This window comes from Adiantum capillus-veneris, chromosome 7 (assembly GCF_014529385.1).
Source record: "Adiantum capillus-veneris isolate H3 chromosome 7, ASM1452938v2, whole genome shotgun sequence".
NCBI classification, from domain to species: domain Eukaryota; kingdom Viridiplantae; phylum Streptophyta; class Polypodiopsida; order Polypodiales; family Pteridaceae; genus Adiantum; species Adiantum capillus-veneris.
The window spans coordinates 44,092,245-44,115,732 of record NC_140937.1 but is presented as its reverse complement, the minus strand read 5'-3'; the positions used below and the strand labels follow the sequence as shown (position 1 = coordinate 44,115,732).

General features: G+C 45.0%; 1 protein-coding gene across 1 annotated transcript in view; it reads right to left on the bottom strand.

The window, feature by feature from the left end:
- The window catches only part of LOC147453763 (O-fucosyltransferase family protein), an 87,565-nt gene that overhangs the window by 51,375 nt on the left and 12,702 nt on the right, over positions 1-23,488 (bottom strand). Inside the window, exon 2 of the mRNA XM_086515854.1 lies at positions 4,398-4,495. Coding sequence (XP_086371980.1) covers positions 4,398-4,495 — 98 coding nt within the window. The remainder of the gene's footprint in view (positions 1-4,397; positions 4,496-23,488) is intronic.

The following is a 23,488-nucleotide window of genomic DNA, read 5'->3' as shown; positions in this document are numbered from 1 at the left end:
CTAATCTTATAATTAAGACTTAAAACTTCATACTTACGATCAAACTGAGACTCAAGAGACTGAATGTGTGTTTGATTGATTGAATGAATGCTTGAAAACTGAGTACAAGAGGCTCCTTACTCGAGAGACTGAATATGCGTCTGATTGATTGAATGAATGCTTGAAAACTAAGTACAATAGGCTCCTTATATAGGAGACGAAGAGGCACAAATGAAAAGACTTGTCTCATGGTGAAGAGACGTGACTTTAGACGTAAAGACATCTTTTTGGCGAAGAGCTGCAACCATTGGACGAACAATCGCAACCGTAAAGCGAAGGGGTGTGACCAGTCGTCAAAGGAGCGTAGCTTTTGGCGAAGAGGCATGTCTCTTGAGCGAAAGGTCGTGACCATCCAAGCGTAGGGGCCCTCCTTGGCATGGCACTTTGCATATCTGCAACTAAGAGTAGATGTAATACTGTAACATAATCACAATCGTGACAGCATGGATGTGCTGACGTGGCAGGGCTAAACGGATGCCTCCACGATTCACGTTGGTTGCTAACATGGCATTGTACGGAATTCTACGATTTGCATTGGCTACTATTAGGCGCCAATTTTTGGTCCAGATGCTTTTGAGACTGAAGCTTTTCATGTAATTGCTTTTGAGAAGGCCCAGAGCCTTTAAATTGATTACCAAGGCCTCTCTTTTCTCAGATTCGCCTGGGAGCACCGAGCAGAGAGGACCCTCGGACATTGTACTTTGCTCAGCATTAATATAAAAATAAATACCGAAAGGAGTGCCAGACTTTGGGGCCAATACCTCTGGGTATGGAACTACGTCGACTTGCTCTGACATTATTAGGGCGGAGCTCGCTGCTCCTCCATTGGTAGTGGAGGCACTCACTCGATCAGTTTCATTTATGCATAGCACTTGGGCTCTCCCTAGAGACAGATATGCTCGATTAGCACTAGAGTCTTCGTGGATCACAGACTTCTTTGGATCGAGGGAGCCAAGAGACCAACCACCAGCACAGGGTTGTACCCGCATTCATACGAGAGGCACCCTCATTGACAGGGCGACTGAGCTTGGGAGATCGAGACGACCACGACCGAGACACAGAAGCACACTACATCGACGGAGACTCCAGCAAAGGATCAGAGGCATTCTAGCACGACACCCAGATTGTCATTGAGGGCCTATTCTACATTTTCAGATTTCACATTTCACACTTCATTTTCAGTTTTCATTTTTACTTTCAGTACTTTTTGTACTTGTACTTCAGACATTGTATTAGATTCACCACTTTGTATCTGATGGTCTCATAGGTCATTTTGGCCTTTTGAAGACGTTAATATATCATTTCATCTCTCTCTCTCTCTCTCTCTCTCTCTCTCTCTCTCTCTCTCTCTCTCTCTCTCTCTCTCTCATTATCTGGTCCATCTTCTGCTCAACAGCTTTGTCCAGCTCTTCCTGCGAGTACAGCTTCCGCTTTTCTTTACTCGTCTGTCCTTTCAGCTTTCCTCTCGACTTGAGAGGAGAATCAATGGCCTCTCGCCATCTCGAGTAAATCTCATCAATCGGGTAATTCTTCAGGTGTTTCGCAAATCTCGGGTCTCTGGAGTACTTGATCACTCTTTTCACACGTGTCAGACTACAGTTGACACTTCTACTTCGCTCTGGCAAACTTCTCCGCCAAAAATTTGCCCAAATCTTCATTCTTTTCTTCAGTTCGCGTGCCGGATTTCAACTTTTCTTCGCCTCCCCCCCGAGAGATGTTATCTTTGTCAAATTCTCCGCAAGAACCAGAGCAATGAAGACGGGAGCGCGCCCGATGCGCGATGGATGAAGGGTGGGAGTGGCTAGTAAGTTCGGGGTCGGGACACGAAGATTCTTTCACAAAAACCCGTGTGTGCTGCAAAAAGGATCGGATCCTCCGTAGCAGAAGAATCTTTCTGAGCTCTGATACCATTGTAACAGGCTTCGACACTCCAAGCGAGAAATCAATAGCAACGCACAAACAGAAACTTCAAAATCACTGAACTTTAATAGAGAGAGAGAGAGAGAGAGAGAGAGAGAGTCGACACGACACGGAGGAGTTCAACGCCCATAAGCATTGGCCCCAAAGACCGGCGCCCCTTTCGGTATTTCTTTATTTATTGATCACAACAAGGTACAACTCCCGAAGGTCCTCTGCTCTCAGACTCTGCATCCAGATGCTCTGCAGAGTGAGGCCCTAGGGGCTCTTTTATTCTTACAAGGGATGCCCCAAAAGCAATCAGTTCAAAAGGACTTTCCACCAAAAGCATATGCTCTCAAAAGCAGCCAGCGTAATTTCCAAAAATCCATACAGCCTGCCACGTCAACACAATAGTGCAAAATTTGAAAAATCCGTCCAATCCTACCACATCACCATCCGTACGGACTGCCATGTCAGCATGTGGCGCATTTTATAAAAATCTCCTTTTGGATTCAAGCTTTTGTCTTTTAGGGTTTCGGGCCCCACGTTTCTATCTTTCACGCCCGAAAAGGTGAAAACTTTTACTATAAAGCCACCATCCTTGAAATCCTTTGGCTTATGCCGTGCAAATCCAAGGTGTGGATAATAGGGGTAGGCATACGCGCTCCCACCATTATACCCAGGTGACGGTGACAGAGGTGGTGGCAAAGGCGGTTGTACTGGGTAGACATCAAATGGTTGCACCATGTTTTAGAGCAAGAGTACTTGCCCTCCTCTATGGGGGCACCAAAAACTGAAAGGGAAGAAGTAAAAAGTGTAAAACCATTATCGTTAAGCCTCCTTGCCGTTTGGAAACTCTAATCTTTACACTCAAATTGACCCAATTCCTCAGCCAAACACACTAATTGGTCTCCCATCTCTCAACTCAAGCCTCAACTTTGAGAATTACAAGCACTTGCCAACCCAACAAACGTTGCTACGAGAAAAATTTAGAGCCCGAGCCTTGGAGTTATGAGCACACGACAACCAAGTCAACACCACAAAAAACACCATTCCTTCAGCCAAGAAAACAAAACTCTCACAAACCCCACGAACAATCCAAACTCCAGTATTTTCTTTCCTTTCCCCTCCCCACAGCTCCAATTGACTAGAAACAGCCCGAATTCGCCTTGCGGAATCCCAGCCATTCTCCCCTAAAACTCTGCAAGCCCACATCCATGGCACCTTTTGTTCTCTCATAGACAAGCCAACACACAAATTTGATGAGAGGAACCCTTGATTCAACCCTCACCACATTCAAAAACAAGAATAGAGAAGGATGGAACAGCACAGCTACATCTTCATGAAACTTGTTATAGTTATCCTCAAGAATACTCAAAGTATTGATATTTGTGGCTAAGCAAGCACACTCTTGCTTGGCCACCAGGCACCATACTGATGTGGCATTGTTGATCCTTTTCCCCCTAGAAAACATCATTTTACTACTATTTTGGCACTTTATCACCCTAAAATGACCTATTTGAGGAAAAAACTATTCGAAATCAAGCGAAAATCACTATTTCAGCTCCAAGATGCATGTAAACCTTCATAGGTCCACTTCTCGTGAACTTAAGATGCACTTTTAGTAGCACGACCAGCACACGAGTTTTCACATATCGTTAGTGATCACAGGTGTCAAACTTTGTAGGAGAGATGAGTACTAGACCATATTGCACTTCATTATTTACATTCTTTAGAAAAAAAATGAATGTTGTAAAGCAAAAATGGCGGCGCATTCAAAGCCCCAATGCCCCAACAAAATATGTGCATGGCAACAGCTAACAACTCTATAAACAGTATGTACATTGCACCATCCTCCAACCAAATCCAAATGCAGGTTGGCAAGCTTTCTATGAAAACATACTCCTTTTTTTTTTGCAAAAACCCATGACAATGTGTTTCAGCTATTCCATTTTCTCCACTAGTTTGTCCGGCTTCACTATGTTCGATAAATGGTTCATTAACAAATGATAGTAAGGCAAAAGTGGGTCTACATCTTGATACAATTTGTTTCCATCATCATAGTCTTATGGAAGGCTCCATTGAAACTTAGCAAATCTATTTGGGAAAGGACAAAAACCTTGTACTTGGACAGCCATTAAAAAACAAGGAGCCACATACTTTTTTGTTGTACCCAAGGTGGTGTGCTGTTGTCATAAACAATAACAGAAACTAAATCTAGAAGTTAACCCGGTCTCACATTCATACCTGTAACAAACACTAATGCCATGCTTGTGCCAGGCACTCACGATCCACTTTATAGGAAAATTCAAACACAAACACCAGAAATCTGCTTACCGACCCTCTTATAAAACACACATCAATGATCTATTCAGCTGCAAAGCCCCTGACAAAGTGCAATATAAATATACCATGAAATCTTGTAACCAACTAGTACCTTGAAAGCCAATTATATATACCTGGTAGATCCTTGGGATCATCTTTCCACCAAGCACATGGTTTCCATTCTGACTGCATTTTCTCGCTCCACAATGATCTTTGCTTTGTTGTAGGATTGCTACAAAAGCAACCAAATGTAATTACAAAGACTACAAAAGCAAGTTTGGTTATTTCTCATGCTTAAGTAGGGAAAAATGCATGTGTAAATTATGAGCACTCTAGACACCAATTAATGTGCCTCGATCTAATTATAAACATTACTGTATAAAAAGGCTGTTTTGCAGGAGGTTGTTTCTCATGCTTGTGTAGTTATAGGAAAACATGCACGTGTGAAAGATAAGCCCGTTAATGAACCTCGATCAATTACCTTTCATTTGGGGAAGGGGACATGACAAGAGTTGTCATACTAGCTCTTTGCATAACCAATACACACAATACTACAACAACAACAAGCTTAAAAGCGCACAATGTCACGAGACGGGCACCACGTGCCAATAGAAAAGAACAGACTGAACAGGCTTTTAGCACTTCAATAACAACTGAACTGAAAGAAAGAGACAAGACACGACACGGAGTGGCGGAATTCCACCCCAGAGAGTATTGCCCCCGACCCTTGGCGCCCCTTTCGGTATTTCTTTATATTGCATCAACACAGGACAAGCCGGTACTCCACGCTCTACACCTTCTCCCAGAAGAGTGTCAGAGAATGAGCCCCAGCCTCATATTTAAAGGCCCTAGGCCCAAAAGCAGTTTGAGTTAAAGCATCTGGTACAAAAATATCTAGCCCAAAAAGCAGTCAGTGTAACAGACTTGGACACTCCAAGTCGAGAATCTACCGCGACAGCACAAATAACCACTTCACAGTTCACAATTGATTCGACACTGGCCCGGCGGAGTTCCGTGCCTAGAGATATTGGCCCCAAAGATTGGCGCCCCTTTCGGTATTTCTTTATGTATTAATCTGTGTTCAAAGTACAAGAGTGCGGGCAGGCGCTCACACTCAGACTCTGCGTCTAGATGCTCTGAGTTATGAGGCCGTGCCTACTTATTTAAAGAGTACAAGGGATGCCAAAATCAGAGCCCCAAAAGCTCTTTTTTTTAAGCTTTCCATAAAAACTACCTCTAGAGGCTTTCAAAAATAAAGCACAAATTTTAAGCCTTCTCTCTCTTGCTTGTCAAAATAGCGCTTCTTTCTCTCTCTCTGTCAATTAGCGTAAATAAAGCAAGGCCAAACAGCTACGTAAAGTCCAGCCCCTGCGCAGAAAAAGCATGCCCAACAGCAGCGCCAAAAAATTGTGTAGCCTCCGTACGCTACTGCCCACGTCAGCACCTGCCGTTGGTTTGCTTTCCGGAAATTGTGGAATCCGTACTGCCTGGCCACGTGGCAGCCCTGCCGTACACAGCCAGCCACATCAGCAGCACCACGTGAGCAATTTGGTGTGTGTGTGGGTCTAGCGGGCAGCCAGGCCGGTATGTGTGCACCGGCAGCAGCCACGTCACTCATTTGTGACATACCCCCCTCTTGAAAGCATTGTAATCGCCCTCAATTACGCCTGCAAAACAGACAGAGGCCATAAACTGTCTTAGCAGACACTGACTGTTAGTACAGACGCACTAGGAACAAACATCTAGCACATGTAGCAATCGACAGTCACATCACACGACATCACATGACATCACTAGACATTACAGGACATCACATGACAGACATCTAGCACATGTAGCAATCGACAGTCACATCACACGACATCACGTGACATCACTAGACATTACAGGACATCACATGACATTCAATATTCATTCGGATCTTAAACCATGATTTATCGGCAATGCAGTTAGCAATCGCATCTAGATCTACTCAGGACCTCATGGATGCCCGATTGACTAAACCCTATTGCAACCATGTCTATTCGAGATCATTTAGACCAAAATGCTGCAGTCATTTCGTCTATCAGTTCCTGCACTTAAAAACAAGTCAAGAACAAATCAGTTTCATATTCAGGAATTCCATTTCATAAAGTCATACAACAGAATACTGTCAGCTCTCAGTATCCTTGAAGCTCACAGAGACATCAGTGACTCTAGTAGTCTAAAAATCGAGGCATCTGTTGACAAAGGAGCGGAGTAACTCCCCTCTTGTGCATGCCACAGCACCAGATCTGCGACCAAGCTGAATTCTGGGTTCCATTTGGAATAGACTATGTTAAACCAAAAGCTTCAAGGTAAAGTTTCACAATCTGAGGAGTATCTGCTAGGTCCTCCTCCGCCATCCACTTCGCATCCAATGCAGGATAGTTCTTGAATTTAACCAAGAACCGCCTTCATACTTTACCCTTATTCTTTCTGTCCTTATGTGCCAAAATATGTTCAAGACAAGGATCTCCTCGTTTTTTCCCACTTCGGGTTGCTCATCAGGCTCCCCATATTCGGGCACATCACCTTTAAAAGGTTTCAAGAGACTCACATGAAATGCATTGTGAATCCTCCAAGTGTCAGGCAGTTTCAATCGGAAGGGGACATCATTGATCTTTTCGGAGATCTGGAAAGGTCTGTAGTATCTCATACTAAGCTTTGGAAAAGCCTCTCCTTTTCCTTCTTCTTTCTCAGGCGTGCCTTCTCAGAACGTAAGAGCACCCAATCATCCTCCTTCAATTTCAAATCGCGACGATGGCGATCCGCTGCCTTTTTCTGTCTTTCCTAAGATTTCTGCAAAGCCTCGTGGACCTTGGCAAAAGCCGTGTCTAAGTCGCGCGTGTACTCATAAGCTTCAAAAAATCTTATCTTTCATGCTTAGGAAGGGTAGAACCTTCACAGCACCTTCAATAATCTCAAATGGCACCTTTCCCGTCGAAGAGTGTATCGTGTTGTTGTAGGCAAATTCCACCAAAGATAGATACTTTTCCCATTGAGTCTCTTGATCCGAGATATAAGACTTCAATAAATCTAAAACCACTGAATTGGCAATCTCAGATTGCCCGTCAGTCTGCGGGTGGAAAGATGACGAGAACTGCAACCGCATGCCACTATTCTCCCAAATTGCCTTCCAAAACAACTCGTAAATCCGGGGTCCCTGTCGGAGACAATCGTCTCAGGCATGCCATGTAATCTAAAAATCTGGGCCACAAACAATCTCGCTAAGTGATCCGGCTTGACTGTTTTCTTCACTGGAATGAAATGAGCCTGCTTGCTAAATCTGTCAATAACAGTCCAGATACCATCGTGACCACTCTGTGTTCTTGGGAGATCAAAAATGAAATCCATTGCAATACTTTCCCAGGGGCGGGTGGGTATGGGCAAAGGCTATAACAATCCCTATGCTTTATGCCTGTCAAACTTGACCTTCTGGCATACCAAGCACCTGCACACAAACTCATCCACATCCGTCTTGAGTCTCAGCCAAAAGAAATATCTCTCTACCCCTTTCATGGTGGTAGCAATGCTACGATGACCCATAAAAGGCGGATAGTGGCAATCAGTCAGAATCTTTTCCCTCAACGGTTGTGTAACGCACAACATGGTTTCCCTCATCAAGTAGCCATCCCGAATGGAATATCCCGCTACTGTCTCCCCAACCCGTATCCGTGTGAAAACGTCTACAAAATCTGTATCCGTGGCATACTGATCGACCATATCCTCAAAGCTCCTATGATGTATTGCGGAAATAGCCAGAACCAACGGCTTCCGAGACAAAGCATCTGCCACCATATTCTTTTGTCCCTGCACATGGACAATCTGGAAGTGAAACTGTGACAAGATGTTCACCCACCACATCTGCTTTTCTGATAGCTGCTTCTGTAACAAGAAGTAGCGTAAACTCTGGTGGTCTGTAACAGACTTGGACACTCCAAGTCAAGAATCAACCGCGACAGCACCAAATAACCACTTCAAAACAATTCACAGATCACAATAGATTTGCACTGGCCCGGCGGAGTTCCGTGCCTAGAGATATTGGCCCCAAAGACTGGCGCTCCTTTCGGTATTTCTTTTTGTATTAATCAATCATCAAAGTACAAGAGAGCGGTAGGGTTTCACTCTCAGACTCTGCGTCCAGATGCTCTGAGAAGTGAGGCCCTCACCACTAATTTAAAGGTTACAAGGGATGCCCAAAAGCAGAGCCCCAAAAGCTTCAAATCAAAAGCAATTGCTCTCTCTCTCTCACAAAGAGTCAAAACATGAAAGCAAAAGCATTCTCTCTCTCTTTCTCATTTAAGTAGAGAAAAAGCGAAATTTGCGTCGCTCATCATTTTCCAAAAGAAAAAAATAATAATAATCCGCCTCCGCGATTTCCAGAAATTAGGGTTTCTGGCAGAAATTAGGGTTTGCAGGAATTTTAGGGTTTCTGGCAGAAATTAGGGTTTCTGCTGTCCGCCACGTCATCACTTTGTGACATGGTCTGTAAAGACAATAAAATCGGCTCCGAGTAGGTAGTGCCGCCACTGAGTAAGAGCATGGATAACCGCCAAAAGCTCTTTCTCATAAATCTGTGCTGTCAATTTCGGCCTTCAGAACAATCGGCTCTCGTAAGCAATGACATGGCCTTCTTGCATTAAGACACCTAAGACTACGGCCACAAGCATCGCAATATACTTCAAATGACTTCTGCAAGTCCGGCAAAGTCAAAACTAGTCCCGAAGTTTCTCTTTCAAAGTTTGAAAGGCAGTCATTCTGTGGGTCCCCACGAGAAAGGGACTCCTTTCTGTGTCAAGATATGCAAAGGGGAAGCAACCTCTGCAAACTTTCTAATGAACCGCCTGTAGTACGAACACAATCCCAAGAAGCTTCTAACTTCATGGACATTCTTCAAATCGGGCCAATCACGGATAGTCTCTATCTTGGCCGGATCCATTTGCACTCGTGTTGCTGACACAATGTGTCCCAAACAGTGTATCTTTGGTAGAAAAAATTCACTTTTCTTCGCATTAATCACTAACTTGTGATCTCGTAGTGCCTGAAAGACCTGAAGCAGAGGATCTCTATGTTCTGCCTCATTCTTGGAGAAAACAATGATATCGTCAAAGAAAGTGCAAACAAATAGCCTGTACTCTCAAAAAATCATGTTCATCATCCGGTTAAATGTCGCAGGAGCATTGGTTAGGCCAAAAGGCATCACCAAAAACTCAAATAACCCAAAAGTCATCCGGAAGGCTGTCTTGTAGACGTCTCCCAGCTTGATTCGGATCTGATGATATCGACTCTTCAAATTAATCCTGCTAAAACACGAGGATCCCTATAATCTGTCGAGTATATCATCAATCCTAGGAATCGAAAATCTGTTCTTGATGGTGATTTTGTTGAGAGCTCTATAATCGATGCACATTCTCCAAGATCCGTCTTTCTTCAAACCAACAACACTGGAGAGCAATACGGTGAAGTACTAGGCTGGACAAGACCCTTTTCCAAGAGGTCTTTCACTTGGTTCATAATCTCTTCGTTCTGTGCTCGGTTCACACGATAAGGTGGCCGGTTCGGTGGTGTGCTTCCAGGTATCAGATCAATGGTATAATCTTCAGGACGAGCAGGTGGTAACTCGCCTGGCAGGCCCTCTGAGAAGCAACCGGCATGAGAGTGGAGAAAATCTTGGCGTTCTTTATCAAGTTCAAACATATTTGTCCTATCCTCATCACTACACTCTTTCAAAAAGATCGAGTACACAAACAGACTGGATTTCATTAATTTAGAAATAGCCGAAGCCGATACAATAGGGACAGACTCGCCCTTAAGTTTTATATCGAGTACAATGGTTCTGCCCTTCTCTGTGGTCAATGCGCTTTCCTCGCCCGATCGTCGACCACGGCGTTGTTCTTGTGGTACCAGGGAATTCCCAAGAGGACATCACAACCTTCCAAAGGCATTATGTAAAAGTCCTCATGCCCCAAATACCCCTGACAATGCAACCGATGTTTGCTAATGACAGGTGTAATGGCTACGTCCATGCCGGGTGCCGCTAGGATTGCCTCCGCAAGTGGTCCCATCCAATCGGGAGTGATCTCGAGCCGTGCCGCCAATTCCGGTGAAATGAAGTTGGCCTTGGCTCCTCCATCGAAGAAGATCGTGGCTTCTTGATCTTTCACTTTGCCTCAAGCTCGGCAAAGTTCTGTACTCTCGTCCAACGTGCTGGGATCGGTGCCCACGCAATCTGGAACCAGTCCTGTTTTCATCTTGCCTTTTCTTTTACGTTCTCAGCTACTCTCAAACTCTCAGGCCTTTCGTCGTCCTTGTCGTTCTGTTCTTTCTGTGCCTTTTTAGGGCACTTCGCAGAGATATGTCCAGTTTCCCTGCATCCAAAGCACTTCCCTTCCCTGATGTAGCGAGCTCTCTCCTGAGGAGTGAGCTTGAGTCGTGCATCTTTCTTTTCTGGGTTGCTCTTTCTCTTTCTACTTTCATTTGTCGAAGTCTGTTCGGCTTTGTGTCATGATCTCATCAGTGGGGTAGGTCAAACTGCCAGAGTAAATGGCAAAACCCCGTTTCGCATGACTCATCAACTCCTGAATGGAAGCTTACTTTTGTTCCAAGTAGTGATCTCGGATCTGTGTAGGTAGACCCAAGGTAAACCGCTCAATCTGTTCCTTGAAGGAGATCTTCTTAAATAAAGAGGTGGGTAGAAAAGAGCTCCAGAATCTCTCGCAATAAGTGTCCATTGTATCCTTCTTGGTCATCCGAAGATGGTTCCAAGCAGTTCGTATATCGCGCGTTCATACTCTCGAGTCAGACAAGAAGAAATAAAAAGCCTCTTGAATTTCAGCCATTTAATTGGCCTAGTCTTGTTTAATAGAAGCGTGGACCACCAAGTTCGAGCATTCCCCTTAAAGTAAGAGGCAGCTCTCCGAATCTTAGAGTGCTCTGAGTAACGCCCTCCCGCGAAAGCGATGTCAAATTGTTGTACAAAAGACAAAGCCTTCGAAGCATCTCTATAACCAGAAAACCTGTCAAATTTAATTGATTGTCCACCTTCCTTAAACTCTCTGACTTTCTTGCTTTTATCTTCCAGAAAGTCATACTAGTTGGCTTTGTAAAAATTCTTCTTCTTTGCATAAAAGTTATTGTCATCAAAGTCCGAACTATCTGTAGACAAGTCCTCTGTAGAACTGCCACTCTCACGGGGCGAGATTTAGGCTTCTTTTCCTTTTTCTTGCCCTTTTGGAAGCGTTGCTTTTTGCTTCGCTTTTTGCCTTTTCGGTCTTCTTCGCTTGAATCCAATGAGCTAGAAGAACTGTCAGAAGAAGAAGAAGAAGAACTGGGTACTCCTTCAAATCAAACACGCTTCTTCTGTTTCTTTGCCTTTTCAAATGTAGACTGACGACCCACATAACCCGGGAAGTCGGTTCCTTTCTTCTGCTTTTGTCGTGTTTTTTGACTTTGTTCTGCACGTCAAAAAGCTGAGGAATTCGTGCATCAACCACCTCTTCTAATTCTTTCTTTGTATACTTCTTGGGAGCAGGAAGGTTTCTTCAGAGCGGGTTTTCGGGGTGGTTTTTTTGTTGCATGTGCACCTCTTCGAAAGAAGTCTTGCTCATATATTTAGCCAATTTCGGGTCCTTGGCAAAATTTAGCATCATCTTTGTTGCATCGCCGATCAATTGTCGACGCTCCATCTCTTGATGCTCCGCTTGAGTAGGCCGAGGCGGGCCATACTCCTCGCGTGAATCTTCGTCGTGATCCCTTCCCGCATCTCCAGATGCAGAGGGAGTCGACTAATCTTTGCCAGAAGCCATATGTGCCGCGGAAAAAAAAATTAGGGATTGGATTTTCCATAGAAGAGAAATCGACCGTGCTCTGATACCACTGTAACAGGCTTGGACACTCCAAGTCGAGAATCTACCGCGATAGCATAAATAACCACTTCAAAAACAGTTCACAGTTCACAATTGATTCGACACTGACCCGCCGGCGGAATTCCGTGCCTAGAGATATTGGGCCCAAAGATTGGCGCCCCTTTCGGTATTTCTTTATGTATTACTCTGTGTTCAAAGTACAAGAGTGCGGGCAGGCGCTCACACTCAGACTCTGCGTCCAGATGCTCTGAGTTATGAGGCCCTACCTGCTTATTTAAAGAGTACAAGGGATGCCAAAAGCAGAGCCCCAAAAGCTTCTTTTTAAAAGCTGCCCATAAAAACTGCCTCTAAAGGCTTTCAAAAATAAAGCACAATTTTAAGCCTTTTCTCTCTTGCTTGTCAAATAAAGCAATAGGGCTTCTTTCTCTCTCTCTGCGAATTAGCGTAAATAAAGCAAGGCCAAACAGCTACGTAAAGTCTAGTCCCTGCGTAGAAAAAGCATGCCCAACAGCAGTGCCAAAAAATTGCGTAGCCTCGGTACACTACTGCCCACGTCAGCACCTACCGTTGGTCTACTTTCCGGAAATGGCGGAATCTGTACAGCCTGGCCACGTGGCAGCCCTGCCATACACAGCCAGCCACATCAGCAGCGTCACGTCAGCAATTTGGTGTGTGTGTGGGTCTAGAGGGCAGCCAGGCGAGTATGTGTGTATTGGCAGCAGCCACGTCACCCATTTGTGATAGTCAACGTGATTTACGAAAATCCGTACAACTACCACTTCAACACAGCCAGTGCAATCTGCGAAAATCTGTGCAGTCTGCCACGTCAACAACGCAAAATCCAAAAATCTGTACAATTCTGCCACATCATCAGCTCCACGCACGTGTGTGTGTGTGGGTCCTGCTTTATTTTATTCTCTTGTGTCACTTGGGCCCCATTGGACGGGGTCCCATAAGGGTTTAGACCCCTCAGCCGAGCTCTGCACAGTGGCTCCGTTCTTCAATGGCTTGACACGTCAACAGTTTGTGACATCCCCCCTGCTTGAAAGAAAGTAATTGTCCACGATTACAACATATCTACAAAACAACTCAAGTTAGCTCAAAAATTTCCGAGGGTCATTCGGAGGGACAATCGGTTTCCTCTTTTTTTTTTTTTGGTTAAGGAGTTTGCTTCTCCTTTCGGCTCTTTTGTTAAGAAGTTGGCTTCTCCTTTCATCCAAATCGAAACTCTTGAATTCACGCGTAGCAAAATTAGCCATCACACTGAGACCACAATGATCTTCCACAAGTGTCTTGATGCACTAAGATTACATACCCAGGCAATCTCATCCAATTAGGAATATTCAGTGGTTGGCACATCACAATGCAACACAAATGCTCACATATGCATTTACAAGACATAGAAACATAAAGTCGCCGATGAACACTCCCCTCGCAAATAACCATCCAAGTCTGAGTCATGAGTTGTTCAACGACTCCCTCATCACTCCTCCCGCAAATAACCTAAAAAGGTCCGCGCCATGAGATATAGAGGCCTTTTACAACCAAACGCCCCCCAGACTGCAACCTGCGTCATTTGGAGGTGTTGAGTGTAACGACTACTCAGACTTCTTAATACTCCCCCCGTAAATAACTATCCAGGTCGGGGCCATGAGTAAAAACAACACTTTTCAATCATTCAATACTCCACCCGCAAATAACCATCCAAGTCCGGGCCATGAGTATAAACAACACTTTTCAATCATTCAATACTTCCTCCGCAAATAACCACAAGGGTCCGGGCCATGAGTATGAACAAGCATTCTCAAACATCATTTCTCACTACTCCAGCCGGGAGTAAAAATCACCAATCATTGAAACTAGTATTAAAACCAAAGTCGGACAATTCAAATCAACACCAAGACAAGTTTAAAAGAGATACCGTCCATTTCAAATAAATTTTCAAACCATAATTTCTCAAACAGAGTTCAAAAGTATCTAACTATAAAACAACTAGAGAGTTCATTCAAGATTTTGTTCGGACAACCGAACTTTGAGGACAACTAGCTTGCCCTTTTGCATCACGGTGATGGTTCGGTTTTGAACCTAGAGAGTCGCATCATTCTTGTCATGCCAAGGTATGCCCAAGAGAACGTCGCAATTGCCCAACTTCATAATGTGGAAATCGGCTTTTCCATGATAATCTTGGATAGTCACTGGAAGAGCACCGATGAGCGGTACCACTTTCTAAGTTTGACCTGTGGCTAGCTCAGATTCAATTTCTCTACCCTCTACATCATAATCAAAGTGCATCTGCTTCAAGAATTCTCGATGGATGAAGTTCTTTGTAGCTCCTAGGTCAAAGAAAATTAGGACCTTCAAACAATCGACTTTGCCATATGCTCGACACAATTCATTTGTACTTTCAAGGCGTATGCCATAGATGTCAGGTACTAATCCAATGGCCCGTTTAGCTCGTTTGGCTGGAGATGGTCTTAGGTTTCTGTCGATCGTCGACGCAAGCGTCAGCTTCGCTGGTCCATCAGTGCATTGGGAACAACCAAAATGGTTATGTCCTATTTGAAAGCATCCAAAACATCAGCCTTCTTGTAGTAAGGTGTCTCGTTGTTGAGGCGTCAAACAAGGCCTTAGCGGTTGACTTTCACGACTCTCGAGAATTTATTCTTTGTTAGCGAGAGTTGTGGTTAGTGGTCGGAGGTTCTTGTAAGGTGCAGCCGAGTGAATGTTTGAACTTTGCTCAAGATGAGTGCTCCGATCTGTGCTCAAGGTTCCTTTTTATTCTTATGGAAGGGAGAGCCTTTCGTTCTTAATGAGAGAGTGCAATGGACAAACAAAGTGAATGGACACTGTGCGTGAAAGTGTATTGAGACTGAGAGATAGAGAGAGAAGAGAATACGACACCAGAGACGTTGTAAAACCCTCCTCCGAAGGCCCCACTCTCGTTGGCGAGAGTGGTCTTCTATTGATTGCACAAACTCGTACAAATGGATGACTGAGAACTGATGCAAGTCTAGGCTATGTCGATGTCCACGACGGGGATGACGAGACCGACTCTAGGGCTGAAAACTGATGCACTTCATCTGCTGTCCAAAAACGCCAATGGCTGAAATCTCCTGAACACAAAAGCGCTGGTTTGGGCTGAATCCTGCTGGCTGAAAACGCTGTTTTAAGCTGGCAAAAACCCTGAGATTCTGATGCTAGGTGATGTTGAAAACACTAGGGAAAGGGAGGGCGATGTTGGGTTTCTGAGAAACGCCAAGGCTCGGGGTTGTATGGCGATGAGGTCTTTGATGAAAAACGCCAAGAGTTGGGGTCCTATGGCGATGAGCTCTGCTGAAAACGCCAAGTACTGGGAGGTCTTGCTTGAGAGGAAAACGCACCAAGGGGGAGAATGTCCTGCTTGAGAGAGAGGGGGGGGAACCTGCTACCTGTCCTGTGTTCTCCTTCCTCTTCTGCCAAATAGTGCTAGCCTAGGTTTGCTTATATATTATCTTACCCAAATTGCCTTACTCAGTTCCCAACAAACGTCACTTAAAATAATCGGTGAAAAATGTCAAAAATAGGGAAAATAGGTAAAATACACTGGAAAATTCCCCTGATGGATTCTGATGGGAATGCTTATAATCATGCTGTGTGCAACCAGAGGATATGCATCTACACTAAGTGCCTGGGCATGCACGGTCTACGAACAGACTCACAAAAGTGCCAGATCACTTCCTATTCTAGACTGACTTGACTGAACTGAACCCTGATCATGTTGTAGGTTGTCCACAGACACATAGGATTGGATGTGTCACGTGTTGGATGTGTCACGTGACAGTTCTTCTGTGGTAAACTCTAGCTTTCCCTTCATCAATTTGTAGCCGACCGCGGCATGGTCCATAAGTTCTTGCACGGTGGAGACTTGCTTGGATAGACAATATTCCTGCAATGGTGATGGTAGTCCAATGGTGTATCGCTCGCATTGGGCCTCCAAGGGAACGACCTAAAGGACACCGGAAGGTACACGTCGAGAAACCTTTGGTTATAGTCGTCCATGGTTTCGGTGGCAAGCATTGTCAAGTTGCCCCACTCTGCCAAAATCCGGACTTCAAACATAGAGGTCATGTAGCTGCGTGCAACAACTGTCTTGAAAGCTTGCCAGGTCCTTGGAGCATGCGGTTGTGCCGCGATTGAACTCCACCATAGCATAGCATTATCTTTAAGAAATCCCGTTGCTCGAGAAATCTTGGATTCTTCTGTATAGTTCCCCAAAGCATAGATGTTGTCGAATTGCTATAGGAACTGCAATGCTTTCTTCCGATCTTTCACCTTGGAAAAAGTGAAAAACTTGATTGTCGTGCCGCCATCCTTGAAATCTTTGGGTTGGTTAGGCACATATCCCAGGTATGGATAATAAGGGTATCCATATGGGCTCCAACCATTGTAGCCTAGTGGCAGTGGTGGTGGGGGAGGTGTGGGCAAAGGCGGTGGCAAAGGATCAGGGTTAGATGGCTTCACCATAATCCTGAAGACTCCCCCAATCAAAACAGATGGCTGAGAAGGTTGCCGATTGGAAGCTCTCATACTTTCTGGTGCCGGAGGAGGAGGTACCACCTGGGGCATTAGAGGGGGTGAGTAACATGTAGTTCAAAAATTGTTGAGAACTTTGCAGCATCAGAAGATTCTAATGAGGATGCTACGAAAGAATGTCATGAAGCTCGTCGAGAAGAAACTGCAAATATTCTGTTGAATCCATGAACGCCATGTCTTGGGTTCTTTATAGCTTATGCCCGATAAGACAGAGTGGCGAAGACGGGGGCGCGCCCGATGCGCGATGAAGTAAGGATGGGAGTGGCTAATAAGTTTGGGTCGGGACCCGAAGATACTTCAAATAAAATTCCATTAGTCTTTGGTTTGCTCTGTCTGCTCTTTTGTAGCACCGATATGCTTTCACAAAAGTACACGCATGATGCTCTAATACCACTGTCACGAGACGGGCACCACGAGCCAATAGAAAAGAACACACTGGACAGACTTTTAGCACTTCAATAACAACTGAATTGAAAAAGAGAGACGACACGGGACGAAGTGGCGGAATTCCACCCCAAAGAGTATTGGCCCCAAACCTTGGCGCCCCTTGCATCAACACAGTCCAAACCGGTACTCCACGCTCTGCACCTTCTCCTAGAAGAGTGTCAGAGAATGAGCCCTAGCCTCATATTTAAAGGCCCGAGGCCCAAAAGCAGTTTGAGTTAAAGCATCTGGTACAAAGACATCTAGCCAAAAGGCAGTCAGCGTGATTTTTGAAAATCCAGACAACTGCCACGTCAGCACAACCAATGCAATCTACAGAAATCCGTACAATCTACCACGTCAGCAACGCAAAATCCAAAAATCCATACAGCAATGCCACGTCAGCACAGCTAGCGCAAAATCCGGAAATTCGTATAATTCTACGTCATCAGCTCCACGTGCGCGCGCGAACAAATAGCCTGTACTCTCGAAAAATCCTATCCATCATCCGGTTAAATGTCGCAGGAGCATTGGTTAAGCCAAAAGGCATCACCAAAAACTCAAATAACCCAAAAGTCGTCCGAAAAGCTGTCTTGTAGACGTCTCCCGGTGCTATTCTGATCTGATGATATCCACTCTTCAAGTCAATCCTGCTAAAGCATGAGGATCCCTGTAACCTGTCGAGTATATCATCAATCCTAGGAATCGAAAATCTGTTCTTGATGGTGATTTTGTTGAGAGCTCTATAATCGATGCACATTCTCCAAGATCCGTCTTTCTTCAAAACCAACAATACTGGAGAGCAATACGGTGAAGTACTAGGCTGGACAAGACCCTTTTCCAAGAGGTCTTTCACTTGGTTCATAATCTCTTCATTCTGTGCTCGGCTCACACGGTAGGGTGGCCGGTTCGGTGGTGTACTACCAGGTATCAGATCAATGGTATGATCTTCAGGACGAGCAGGTGGTAACTCTCCTGGCAGGCCTTCTGAGAAGCAATCGGCGTGAGAGTGTAGAAAATCTTGGCGTTCTTTATCAAGTTTAGACATATTTGTCCTATCATCATCACTCAACTCTTTCATAAAGATCGAGTAAACAAACAGACTGGATTTCATTAATTTTGAAATGGCCGAAGCCGATATAATAGGGACAGACTCGCCCTTCAGTTTAATATCAAGTACAATTGTTCTGCCCTTTTCTGTAGTCAAAGTCGCTTTTCTCGCCCGATAATCGACCACGGCGTTGTTCTTGTGGTACCAGGGAATCCCTAAGAGAACATCACAACCCTTCAAAGGCATTATGAAGAAGTCCTCATGCCCCAAATACCCCTGACAATGCAACCGAAGTTTGCCAATGACAGGTGTAATGGCTACGTCCCTACCGGGTGCTGCTAGAACTGCCTCTGCAAGTGGTCCCATCCGATCGGGAGTAATCTTGAGCCGCGCCGCCAATTCCAGTGAAATGAAGTTGGCCTTGGCTCCTCCATCAAAGAAAATCAGGGCCTCTTGATCTTTCACTTTGCCCCAAGCTCGGCAAAGTTCTGTACTCTCATCCATGGTGTCGGTATCAGTACCCACACAATCTGGAACCAGTCCTGTTTTCATCTTGCCTTTTCGTACACGGTCCTCAACTGCTCTCGAACTCTTAGGCCTTTCGTCGTCCTTGTCATTCTGTTCTTTCTGTGCCTTTTTAGGGCACTTCGCAGAGATATGTCCAGTTTCCCCGCATCCAAAGCACTTCCCCTCCCTGATGTAGCGAGTCCGCTCCTGAGGAGTAAGTCTGGGTCGTGCATCCTTTTTCTCTGGGTTGCTCTTTCTTTTTCTACTTTCATTCCCAGAAGTCTGTCCGGTTCGTTGTGTCATGGCCTCATCTGTGGGGTAGGTCAGACTGCCAGAGTGAATTGCAAAGCCCCGCTTCGCATGACTCATCAACTCCTGAATAGAAGCTGACTTCTGTTCCAAGCAGTGGTCTCGGATCTCTGTAGGTAGACCCAATGTAAACCGCTCAATCTGTTCTCTGAACGAGATCTTCTTGAATGAAGAGGTAGGTAGAAAAGAGTTCCAAAATCTTTCACAGTAAGAATTCACTGTATCGCTCTTGGTCATCCAGAGATGGTTCCAAGCAGCTCGTATATCTCGCTCAAACTCTTGAGTCAACCAAGAAGAAATAAAAAGCCTCTTGAATTTCAGCCATGTAATTGGCACAGTCTTGCTTAATAGAAGCGTGGACCACCAAGTGCGAGCATTCCCCTTAAAATAAGAGGCAGCTCTCCGAATCTTGGAGTGCTCTGAATAGCGTCCTCCCGCGAAAGCGATGTCAAACTGCTATATAAAAGACAAAGCCTTTGAAGCATCGGAGTATCCCGAAAAAGTATCAAACTTAAGTGCTTGGCCACCTTCCTTAAACTCTCAGACTTTCTTGCTTTTATCTTCGAGAAAGTCATACTGGTTGGCTTTGTAAAAATTCCTCTTGTTTGCATAAAAGTTTCCGTTGTCAGAGTCTGAACTGTCCGTAGACGAGTCCTCTGTAGAAGTGTCACTCACTGGGCGAGACCTAGATTTCCTTGCATTTTTCTTGCCCTTTCCGAAGCGTTGTTTCTTGCTTCGCTTTTTGCTTTTCCTGTCTTCTTCGCTCGAGTCTGAAGAGCTAGAAGAACTGTCAGAAGAAGAAGAAGAACTGGGTAGGCCTTCAAACTTGACGCGCTTCTTCAGTTTCTTTCCTTTGTCGAATGTCGACTGACGACCCAAATATCCCGGGAAGTTAGTACCTTTGTTTTGCTTTTTGCCGTGCTTTTTGCCTTTCTTTTGCATGTCGAAAAGCTGAGCAATCCGTGCATCAACCACGTTCTCCAGCTCCTTCTCCGTATATTTCTTGGAGGCAGAAGGTTTCTTGAGAGCGGGTTTCGGGAGTGGTGTTGTGGTTCTCTGCCACTCCCTCTGTACCTCTTCCAAAGAGGTCTGGTTCATATATTTTGCCATCTTCGGGTCCTTGGCAAAATTGAGCATCATCTTTGTTGCATCGCCAATCAATTGACGACGCTCCATCTCTCTTTGCTCCGCCTGAGTAGGCCGAGGAGGGCCATACTCTCTGTCTGAATCTTCGTTGTGATCCCAGCCCGCATCTCCAGATGCAGAGGGAGTCGACTGATCATTGCCTGAAGCCATAGGTGCCGCGGAAAAAAAATTCGGGGATCGGATTTCCCGTAGAAGAGAAATCGGCCGGGCTCTGATACCACTATAACGAACTTGGACACTCCAAGTCAAGAATCAACCGCGACAGCACCAAATAACCACTTCAAAACAATTCACAGATCACAATAGATTTGCACTGGACCGGCGGAGTTCCGTGCCTAGAGATATTGGCCCCAAAGACTGGCGCCCCTTTCGGTATTTCTTTTTGTATTAATCAATCATCAAAGTACAAGAGAGCGGTTAGGGTTTCACTCTCAGACTCTGCGTCCAGATGCTCTGAGAAGTGAGGCCCTCACCACTAATTTAAAGGTTACAAGGGATGCCCAAAAGCAAAGCCCCAAAAGCTTTCAAAATCAAAAGCATCAGTTCTCTCTCTTAGAGAGAGTCTCTTTTTTTTTTAATTTTAAAAAAAGCAAGTTCTCTCTCTTTCATGCAAAAAGCAACGCCCAAAAGCTGCCAGCGCAAATTGCGGCGCAATTTCCGGAAAATCCGTACAACCCTGCCACGTGGCACTGGCGCCAGAAATTAGGGTTTCAGCCAGCAGTTAGGGTTTCCAGAAATTAGGGTTTGCTGCGAATTAGGGTTTCAGCCAGGAGTTAGGGTTTCCAGGAATTTTAGGGTTTCTGGCAGAAATTAGGGTTTCTGCTGTCCGCCACGTCATCACTTTGTGACAGCCCGTCTTTTGACAATGGTATCAGAGCATCAGGCATGTGCTTTTCTGAAAGCATAGCGGTCCTACCAAAGAGGAGACAGAGAAAGATGGCACTTCCAAAGTCTATTGGAATCTTATTTGGAGTATTTTTGGTCCCGACCCCGGACTTATTACGCACTCCCACCCTTACTTCATCGCGCATCGGGCGCGCTCCCATCTTCACCGCTCATGTCTTACAGGGCATAAGCCAAAAAGAGAAGGATCCAAGATTTGTTTTGAGTCGCTGTTTTTCTCAAAAGCAGTGCCATGTAGATGGTGATGCCTATAGCTACCAAGCCGCACACTCCAAGGACTTGGCAAGCTTTCAAGAAAATTTTTGCCCGAAGTTATATGGTTTCTGACATCTTCCTTCGGAATGCTGTAACGAACTTGGACACTCCAAGTCAAGAATCAACCGCGACAGCACCAAATAACCACTTCAAAACAATTCACAGATCACAATAGATTTGCACTGGCCCGGCGGAGTTCCGTGCCTAGAGATATTGGCCCCAAAGACTGGCGCCCCTTTCGGTATTTCTTTTTGTATTAATCAATCATCAAAGTACAAGAGAGCGGTTAGGGTTTCACTCTCAGACTCTGCGTCCAGATGCTCTGAGAAGTGAGGCCCTCACCACTAATTTAAAGGTTACAAGGGATGCCCAAAAGCAGAGCCCCAAAAGCTTTCAAAATCAAAAGCATCAGTTCTCTCTCTTAGAGAGAGTCTCTTTTTTTTTTAATTTTAAAAAAAGCAAGTTCTCTCTCTTTCATGCAAAAAGCAACGCCCAAAAGCTGCCAACGCAAATTGCGGCGCAATTTCCGGAAAATCCGTACAACCCTGCCACGTGGCACTGGCGCCAGAAATTAGGGTTTCAGCCAGCAGTTAGGGTTTCCAGAAATTAGGGTTTCTGCTGTCCGCCACGTCATCACTTTGTGACAGCCCGTCTTTTGACAATGGTATCAGAGCATCAGGCATGTGCTTTTCTGAAAGCATAGCGGTCCTACCAAAGAGGAGACAGAGAAAGATGGCACTTCCAAAGTCTATTGGAATCTTATTTGGAGTATTTTCGGTCCCGACCCCGGACTTATTACGCACTCCCACCCTTACTTCATCGCGCATCGGGCGCGCTCCCATCTTCACCGCTCATGTCTTACAGGGCATAAGCCAAAAAGAGAAGGATCCAAGATTTGTTTTGAGTCGCTGTTTTTCTCAAAAGCAGTGCCATGTAGATGGTGATGCCTATAGCTACCAAGCCGCACACTCCAAGGACTTGGCAAGCTTTCAAGAAAATTTTTGCCCGAAGTTATATGGTTTCTGACATCTTCCTTCGGAATGCTGTAACGAACTTGGACACTCCAAGTCAAGAATCAACTGCAACAGCACCAAATAACCACTTCAAAACAATTCACAGATCACAATAGATTTGCACTGGCCCGGCGGAGTTCCGTGCCTAGAGATATTGGCCCCAAAGACTGGCGCCCCTTTCGGTATTTCTTTTTGTATTAATCAATCATCAAAGTACAAGAGAGCGGTTAGGGTTTCACTCTCAGACTCTGCGTCCAGATGCTCTGAGAAGTCAGGCCCTCACCACTAATTTAAAGGTTACAAGGGATGCCCAAAAGCAGAGCCCCAAAAGCTTTCAAAATCAAAAGCATCAGTTCTCTCTCTTAGAGAGAGTCTCTTTTTTTTTTAATTTAAAAAAAAAGCAAGTTCTCTCTCTTTCATGCAAAAAGCAACGCCCAAAAGCTGCCAGCGCAAATTGCGGCGCAATTTCCGAAAAATCCGTACAACCCTGCCACGTGGCACTGGCGCCAAAAATTAGGGTTTCAGCCAGCAGTTAGGGTTTCCACAAATTAGGGTTTGCTACGAATTAGGGTTTCAGCCAGCAGTTAGGGTTTCCAAGAATTTTAGGGTTTCTGCTGTCCGCCATGTCATCACTTTGTGACATACCCCCCTCTTGAAAACATTGTAATCGACCGCGATTACGCCTGCAAAACCGACAAAAGCCATAAACCGTCTTAGCAGACACTGACTGTTAGTACCTACGTACTAGGAACACACATCTAGCACATGTACAAAATCGACAGTCACATCACACGACATCACAGGACATCACTAGACATCACATGACATTCAACATTCATTCGGATCTTAGACCATGATTTATCGGCAATGTAGCTAGCAATCACATCTAGGTCCAATCGGGACCTCATCGATGTCCGATTGACTAACCCCTATTGCAACCATGTCTATTCGAGATCAATCAGACCAAAATGCTGCAATCATTTCGGCTATCGGTTCCTGCACTCACAAGAAGTCAAGAACAAATCAATATCATTATCAGGAATTCCATTTCAGAAAGTCATCCAGCAGAATACTGTCAGCTCTCAGTATCCCTGAAGCTCAAAGAGACATCAGTGACTTTAGTATCAAAATCAAGGCATCTGTTGACAAAGGAGTGGAGT